General features: G+C 40.0%; 1 protein-coding gene across 1 annotated transcript; it reads left to right on the top strand.

The window, feature by feature from the left end:
- The first annotated feature begins 515 nt into the window (after positions 1–515).
- On the top strand, positions 516–7,090 carry GET4 (golgi to ER traffic protein 4 homolog (S. cerevisiae)). The gene is made up of 8 exons (XM_010187103.1): positions 516–599; positions 1,015–1,096; positions 1,760–1,909; positions 3,357–3,495; positions 5,259–5,399; positions 5,483–5,558; positions 5,737–5,809; positions 6,831–7,090. The coding sequence occupies exons 1-8, from the start codon at positions 525–527 to the stop codon at positions 6,917–6,919; spliced, it is 825 nt and encodes a 274-aa protein (XP_010185405.1). The 5' UTR covers positions 516–524; the 3' UTR covers positions 6,920–7,090.
- Positions 7,091–8,770: the final 1,680 nt, after the last annotated feature.

The raw sequence follows: 8,770 nt of genomic DNA, 5'->3' as shown, positions 1-8,770 counted from the left end.
TTCAGCAGAGGACCAGTGTGTGGCTCATGTTCCCTGGCAGAGTGGTAATGGTCTGAGAGACTTAAACCAGTGGAAAGGAGACGTTGGAAGGGAGAGGGCTGGAGCCACCTGGGCGGTGCTGGTTATGCGAACTGTCCAGGGAGTATTCTGAAAATTGTTGTACTGTGATGGCTTTGGTTTTGGTGAAGGCTGTAATGTGACAGTTTGAGTGGCGTAGTTTAATGCATTGGCGTCTTTTGCTCAGGAGGACTCCTGGGATCATTTCCTTCTCGTTGTTTCAGCCCAAATCAGTTGTGAAGGTCTCAGTTTTCTTTCTGACACATTTTTATTTGCTTGTATTCCATCGAGTAGCTTGCAGTTAGTTACATCAGTATTGCAACTAACCTGATTTAAAATAAGTCCTTTAAAATTTAAAATAAAGGCAATCGTGATCTTTGTATCTTTATATATATGTAATCTTAAACATGCACAGCTTGTTTAGTTTTTATAATTTTTATCAAGGCTTTGGTATTTTTTCCAGGTATATGTCACAAGGGAAACACTCAGAAGCAAGAGAACTAATGTATTCAGGGGCTTTGCTGTTCTTCAGTCACAACCAGGTAAGTCACCAGGTTTTGTGTGTGATTTTGGGGGGGGGGGGTTATTCCAAGATTTTGAGGAGTGAATGGTGAATTCTCAATGGTAAATGTTTGGGGTAATTGCTTTGTAATCTTTTGTTTTATCTCTTTGTTGGGCTTTTCTCCACAAAGAAGTATTATGCCAAACTGGAACATAAAGCAGAAGCATTTGTGAGCATCCAGACAGTAATCATAACCACATGTGTTTTGCTTTTCTGGAGGCTTCTCTTTTGATGTCATCAAATTGCTATAATTTTTTTATAAGGGAAGGTTGAGACTTGATACTGTGCCTTAGCTGTAGATGTTGATAAAAGTATTCAGTCTGCCTCTGCAAAATTCTGGTTGATGTTTTATTTACTGATATGTTTGTCACTACCAGTATGTGTCTGTTTTGTAGCAAAACAGTGCTGCTGATCTGTCCATGCTGGTTTTGGAGTCTTTGGAGAAATCGGATGCAAAAGTAGCAGATGACCTTTTAGGTGAGGTGACTTTTGCGCTCAGTTTGACAGTAGTTGGATGTGCTTTCACTTCACAGAGACTGTTGTTAACAGTCTGAAAACCTGAAATCCTTTTTGTATGGCCTCCCACAAGGCTAAGGGTTCTTCACAGAAATGAGCTGGGGGAAAACTTTATTGGAGAATAATGGTTTCCTGATAACGATTAACAAGCTATGGATGGAGACAGACAGACAAAGGCTAGTCTGTGTTGACTTAGATCAGCTCTGACATTTTGTATCCCATGACTTCCGGTGCTGCACTACAGCTCTCTGTCCCTCACAGCTTCCTTTTGAATGCCAGGCAGTGCTGTAACCTGCAGCCTTTCCTCCTGCTTGGAACTGCATGGTGCTCTGGGATATCTTGTCCCAAACCATGAGACAGGGAAGCTGTCACCAGCTGACTGCAAGGCACAGTTTTGGCTGTGGAAGAGTCATATGAATATTGCTGTCTGCTGGATGGAAGACTGACTTGATGGATGAGAAGTGGCTCAAGTTCAAAGTCACTCTTTTTTAAGGTGGCTTCTGGAGGGTGTTAAGGGACACAATAACACTGTAACATAAATGTTGTATCTTCAAGATGCACTAGAAGCAGCAGTTCACTCTGTTTCTGTTAATGCTAAATATTTGTGAATCTTATTGCTTCCAGAAAACTTGGCAAAATTGTTTAGTTTAATGGATCCAAATTCTCCTGAAAGAGTGGCTTTCGTATCCAGAGCACTAAAATGGTCCAGTGGGGGATCAGGAAAACTCGGACATCCAAAACTACACCAGTTACTAGCAATTACCCTGTGGAAAGGTAAGAAAAAGCCAACTGGCTTTTCTGTGTTTCATTTTGAAAATGTTGAAAGTATGATATTATAAGAAGAGATCTATTTTAGAAATAATCTAAGGAAGCTGAGATGGAAATGATTGATTGAGTTCTGCTGTTACCCAATTTTTGCAGTAACTTCAGTTTAATGTTACTAACAAAAAAAAATCTGGGGCTGTAACTCTCTGTTAGTGCAAAACCCAAACCACAGCTGCTGTAAAGCTCTCTGTAAAAGGAAGGGTGATCCTTTAGACATTGAGGTGGTTTGATTGAGTCATTAGGAGGAAAATTGCTGAGGAGCAAAGCTGTTCTGTTGTGGTTTTGTGTTTTTAAATCCAGGTGTGTATGATAGCCAGTTTTTAAAGTCTTATGCTTAAAACTTAATAACGGTGAGAGAGAACAGTTGAATAAATGCCATCGCTTCTGTGGTTTCTTGTGAAGTAGTAACTGTGCAAGATGGTAGTTTGTTTATTTTAGAATTTTCAGTAGCTGCAAAGTGACGATAGTGGTTTCACATAACAGTCCTGACCCAGTGGTCAGCATTCCAGCTCATGGCCTTTCTGCGTGTCGTAGGCAATCCCATAGCTGTTCTCATGGCACTTAACATGAGCTCGATGGCTGCTGCCAGCCAGAAAGGGAGGATTTTCCTCAGCATTTGAGTTAGAAGCCAAGATATGATTAGGATAAGAAACGGTTGCATTCTGGAAGTTAAAATCCCCATTTTGTAGCCGTCTGCTCACTGCTCTTTTGAACAGCAAAATGTGTATGTTTTCTTAGTCTGTTTCATCAGAAAAGGCTCAGATTTTTAAAACAAAGCTTAAATTTTAAAAAAATAGCAGCTATCCAGTTTTGATTTGGCATTGCAGTGACTTTGCATGATGCTTTGCTTCAAGTTAAGTTCTAATAAATCATTGCCATTCCTTACACCTTTTTTTCTTGTATAATTGCTGTTCTATTCAGCATATGGGAGCAATTTTAATTTTGATAGCGAGAGTGGGCTAAGCTAAAAATAGGAAATTTCTGTGCACTTCGAAAGAAGGACGCCAAAGGTGCTGTTTGACTTCTTAGTGCACATGGTCTGATACGGAACTTCTTGATTCTTCTCCTAAGCACTGACAAAAAGATAAAGGACATATATATAGCAGCTCAAGCTCTTTGTCCCAGTGGTAGCTGTGTTTGTTGGTGGCATTGAATAAACTGTATAGAATAGCAGTTGTTCAAATGTGTTTAGGATAAATTTATTATCTCCCTTTATAAATTGTCTGTAACTTACGAAGGAAGAAGCCCACTCTGTTTTTTCTAGTTGTCTTGTTTATATAACGTGTGTAGCTCTTGTCCTTTTACCAGCTGTAGTATACAAGCCTAACAAATTTGTTTTTACTTTCAGGTGTGATGAACTGATTTCTTAAAAGCCCTTTTCTTTTTCCTTTTATAGAGCAAAACTATAGTGAATCTCGCTATCACTTCTTGCACTCCACAGATGGTGAAGGGTGTGCAAATATGCTAGTAGAATACTCTTCGTCCAGAGGATATCGCAGTGAGGTGGACATGTTTGTAGCACAGGCAGTACTACAGTAGGTGTTAAACTATTTTAAACTATTTTGCTGAGATGACACTGTGTTTGAGGGCAGTCTAACTTAATCATGATAACTAATAGGTTAACCATGCATCCGTTTCAAAAGAAACTGTGAAACTGGCCAGAGCTTCTGAAAAAAAAAATTTAGGTTGAAATCTGAAATCATGTTAATTGCCTGAAGAACTAGTGTAATCTGTTTGACCTTGAAAGCCCAATTCTTAGCTTTGTTAACACCACTTTATGTCTAGTTAGGGCTTACCTTGATGTTCTTAGCAAGACTGGACCTAAGTAGGCTCTACCTTTAGCATAGTGCTTGCTCTCAGTCTCGCTGTCCTAAGACGGTTTGTCTTGGGTCACCCTGGTCTGTGAGCAGCAGTGTGATGGTTCTTGGTCTGACTGAGTTGCTGGTGGCTTTCATGTACTTTAGGCATTTATTTTGTAGGACGTGGGAATGCAAGCTATGATGTGCCTTTGCAGAGCTCATGTCCAATTAAGGCTGACAAAGCCAATTTTACTGCATTTAATCAGCTGATGGTTTTCTTCAGTCAGGGAAAGCAGCTCATGGAGGAGTTTGAGGAGGAGGTGGAGACAGGACTGTGCAGCAGGGAGTGAGGGAGAGAGTAGGTGTTGGGGGAGAAGGAGGAGGTGAGAGCAAGTCTGTCTCTCTTGGCAGCAGTGAGCTGTCATGTCAGATTTGTCCTCCTTTCCATAGCTGGTTGATACAGATTGCAGTGATTTGAGCAGTAAAAAAATGCTTCATGGAAATTCAGGACTCTTAAACAATTTTATGAAGCTGTGCTCTGGAGGGGGGGAAATTCTGGGGAGAAGTTACGAGTAAGAGGTTATTTTTTTCAGTATTTATACAGCACTACTACTGCATCCTTTTCTGGCCTATATCTCTAATACTGTAACTAAATCCTCTTACATAGCAGTTTATACTCTAATGAAAATAATTACAGTTCCTTGCTCAGCAGTAAGGCACAAGAGCCCAATGCCCTTGCACATGTGAGGGTACAGAATTGGAGGTCAGCCTGCGATCACAAAGGAGACCGCTTGTGGCAGCCTTCCCAGTGCTTGCTGACAGCATTTGTCCCAGATTAAGTTTCTTATTAGGCCTATGGGACTTGCAAAGATTGCCAGTTAAATTAACCGGACCTGAACAAAGATCTGATCAGTTTGGGAAATTGATCTGTTAACTGGTGACAAATGGCTTGGGAGCTCAAGGTGTAGTGCTAATAGAATGACACGGTCATTGGGTGCTAGCAGATGCATACTGAAAGGAGATGTATTGGAAAGTGGATGGGGCTAGGAGAGATCTTTAATTTGGTTTTTAATTCAGCACAGTAAACTCTGGACCAGAAAATGCAATATCATGTCTAATTTGAATTACACGGTGACCTGTCTTTCCACATTTTCATTTAATTGATGCCCTCTTTTAGTAACTGTCCTGTGTAAATTCTGCTTATATCTTGGTTAAACTCATTCTATTAATATTTAATGTCAGTTCTCCCTCCCAACCTGCTTATCCCACAGTACATTCAAGTAGTGATTTTTCCCTTCCTCAGTTGATAGCCAAACCATTGCCAAAGTTGTACATCTCTACCAATTAGTTTTTGCCATCAGTTTACGTCTGGGATGGCTTTTATGCACAAACGAAGTTGAGATTGTTGAGCTTTTGGCTTCCGTTTTTTCTTTCTGCATCTAGAAAACTACTTCTCTGTCTTTTATTTTTAACTTGCCCTGTTCTGTTTCCTTTTGCAGATTTCTCTGCTTAAAAAATAAGACCAGCGCATTGGTTGTTTTTACAACATACACACAGAAACATCCCTCGATAGAAAAGGGTCCACCCTTTGTTCAACCGCTGCTAAACTTCATCTGGTTTCTGTTACTGGCAGTTGATGGGTACAGTCTGATTTTTCTCTTCTTGTTCTTGGTTTCCTTTCTAGTTGTTACTGAGATTACATTTTCGGTTCTTTCCTTTCTAGAGGAAAACTAACAGTATTTACAGTATTGTGTGAACAGTATCAACCTTCACTGAAACGAGATCCCATGTATAATGAGGTGAGTTACTTGTAAACAGGATTTAACATACAGAATTGGCTAAATAGCTGACTCTCTTGTGTTTTGTGACTTGTAGACACCAGTCAGTGATGTAGCTTGTGTGGTGTGACTGCAGCCCATAGCATTTCCACCTGAAAATGAAGTAGCTGACGTTGTTCTTCATCTTGTGTCGTTTCAGTACCTAGATAGAATAGGACAGCTTTTCTTTGGTGTTCCGCCCAAGCAGACATCGTCCTACGGAGGATTACTAGGTAAGGTTTATGCCAACTATTATTTATAGATACCACCAGTCTTTTCAGAGCAGTGGCTTATATAAAACAGCTGCACTAGAAACAGATAATTTGTTCTAATGAATATATCAGTTTTTTCATAGCCCGTAGAACAGAAGATGAATTGGTTGCATGTGAAATTAATTTGGTGAAGCACTTTTTTGAGAAGGGGAGAAGCATGTATATTACTCATATGGTTAATTTTTAACATTGTAGTATAACTTCCAAATATAAAGAAAAAAATCTTGTTTGCATTAAAGCTTAATTTCCTCAGACTTCAGTGGCTAATTTTCTTTAAGTCAAGTATGGGACTATGGTAGAGATCTAACCAGTGCTGATATGAGTGTTCCCAAAGCAGAAATTCTGAAATTAATACTGTCCTCCTACAAGAAATGAAAGGGATTAGAGAAATTCAGCCCTCATTTCCTGGCTCTTGAATAAAATGTGAGCAAATTGAACTGGATTACTTTTGTAATATCAAATGTTTTTTTCTTGAGAATTAAGCTTCTCTGTTTGTGAGCTGACTTGAAGCATTACCTGCAAATGTCAATTCACTGATACCCAAAGTTTGATGAAAAACATGAGCATCATATATGTAAATATGTAAATTAACAGCTTTTCAGCAATTCAAGCATCTTTAAATTGAATAAAACAGGGAGAATGCATAAATGCCTCGAACAAGCTCTTTCTAGCATGATGCAGACCGTTGCTGGGTGTTTCTTTCCTCTCATGCTGTAACTATAGTACATAAGTAGGCGACTTCAGTGAGTTTTTTTTCCAGTGTACTCTTAGAGAAGGAACAGTATCAAAATATAGCTTCCCAAATCAATCAATTCTTAATGAAAACCAGCGTGGGAATACTAATGTCCTGCTGAGACTCTGTTTTGCTTTAAAGTTTTTTTTCATTATTGAAGTCTGCACTCTAGCAGGATGGTAGGAGAGTAAAGTTTTTGAGATGAGAATGTCAAACTAGCAATTTTGACTGTCCTGTATTTTATTCTAGGAAATCTTTTAAACAGCCTGATGGGAACTGGAGAAGATGATGACACAGAAGAGGGTCAGGAAGACAGCAGTCCTATCGAGCTCGACTGAATGTTGTTGTCACTGGGTGCCGTGTAAATCTGATGATTCGATAACTCCAAAGACAGTTTTGGAATTTGAATCCTGCAGTTGTCTCTTGGCGCCTAAAAGGGCTCCTCTGATCTTTTAGAAATGGTTGCTGAAATGTTTATAATGTTCGGTCTATATTATTTATGTAAAAAACAAAAAAGAAAGAAACCAACAAAAAGTAGCCAAATGAACCAATCGGAGCAATTGTTAGCAGGTTTCCGATACAGCGGCTGGTGACTTTTATTAAAATATAGTCTTCTACGGTTTCTGATGCAGTATTCCCTTTTGCACAGTAATTCAATAAAGCATAAACTTGGGTCTTGTCCTTCACGGTCTACCCAATACCATCTTTGTTACGAGAACGCCTCCTTGACCTCTGCCACGACCAAGGAAGATCTTAAAAGGCAGGGTGATCAATTGAATAATTTATTTGCGAGGCTGGTGCCAAAAGTACTGCGAGACGAGCCAAGCAGCATAATTTGAGATGCACATCCAAGAGACATTGATACCGAGAACTCGCTTCCACTGCCATGAGTAACATGCACACCATCCATTCTGCCTCTCACTCTCCTTAAGGTCTGGCTCGTGTGCGTGTTTAGCCGCTGCTTCCTGAAAAGCACAAGATTGAATTGCTCTTGAGTAAAAGCCAATCAGTGGGACGCAGGTAATTGGCTTCCATGTGGATCTCTCTTGCCTAGGTATAAAGATTTGGCTCATGGCTTTACTCCTTTGGAGCAGTCTTTCAATGTGAGTTCACAACCATACGTAAAGGCGACAAAGTTTTAGTGAATGAAATTGTCTGCCACGAGCAACGTATGTGTTTGAACTGCAGTGGTAGGTAAAGAAAAGGGATACTGCAGAACTTTTGGTTCTTTATGATATATTTATTTTTCTTGGGTGATTGATTCATTTAACACTTTCTGTAAAAAAAAAAATAATGAAAAATAAATCAGTAAATAATGGAGTAACTTCAACCCCAGTGGTAGGCATAGCCAATCTACATCTCCTCTAATGCAGCACAGCAGATGTCAGTGGTACAGTGAACGGATGAAATGGCGGGGAAATGCTTTATTTTTTCATGATGAAGATAAAAAGGCTTAGATTAATAAACAGCAATCATGCATGGGCGAGGGAGGGATTAATACAAGTTTATTGACTGTATGAGAAAGAAAAGGCATTGAAAGGAAGACTTTGTGTTAATTGTGAAGTCTCAAATAAACACTTTATACCAGGATGTGCGATATTGCTGCGTTCTGAGAGATGTCAAGCAGAAATACTGCCTTCCTTGCTACTTTTTTTTATTATTAACCTTCTCTGCATCAGACCATGGCAGCTTTATCTCAGTGCAGTAAAGGCATCATTTTAGTTGGGTACTGTAACATCTGGGACAGGTACGGTATTGTGATTGCAGCAGGTTCAGGGAAGAAGCAGCGCATTAAGGAATAAGGCCATGGATGTTTAATAAACACTCTGGGACACCGGCAGCAGGTAAGAGCCACGTCACTTCATTGCCTCTGGCTGCCTTTTCTTACCTGGGCGCAGCCTAGGGTGCCTGGCAGCAGCAGCCCCTCCTGTGTCCCGCACAGACAGTGAAAAGTGAGTTTAGGGGTGTGTGGGTGGGGGGGTGTGTGTGTGTACCTCTGCTGCCTCCAGCAGCCCCTGCTTTGTGCCCTGTGTGCGCCCAACACCAGCCCTGCCGGGAGGGTGGCACCCCAGGTGTGTACCTGTGTACACATATACAAAATACAGATTCAATGATTGCAACAGTATATAGCATATATATATGTGTATAAAATACACACATATGCAATATATTTAGTTTATATATTTATA

The sequence above is a fragment of the Mesitornis unicolor genome, unplaced genomic scaffold (assembly GCF_000695765.1).
Source record: "Mesitornis unicolor isolate BGI_N332 unplaced genomic scaffold, ASM69576v1 scaffold43956, whole genome shotgun sequence".
Taxonomy (NCBI): Eukaryota; Metazoa; Chordata; class Aves; order Mesitornithiformes; family Mesitornithidae; genus Mesitornis; species Mesitornis unicolor.
Note: the sequence above shows the minus strand (reverse complement) of the source record. Positions and strands in the feature narration are given on the sequence as shown.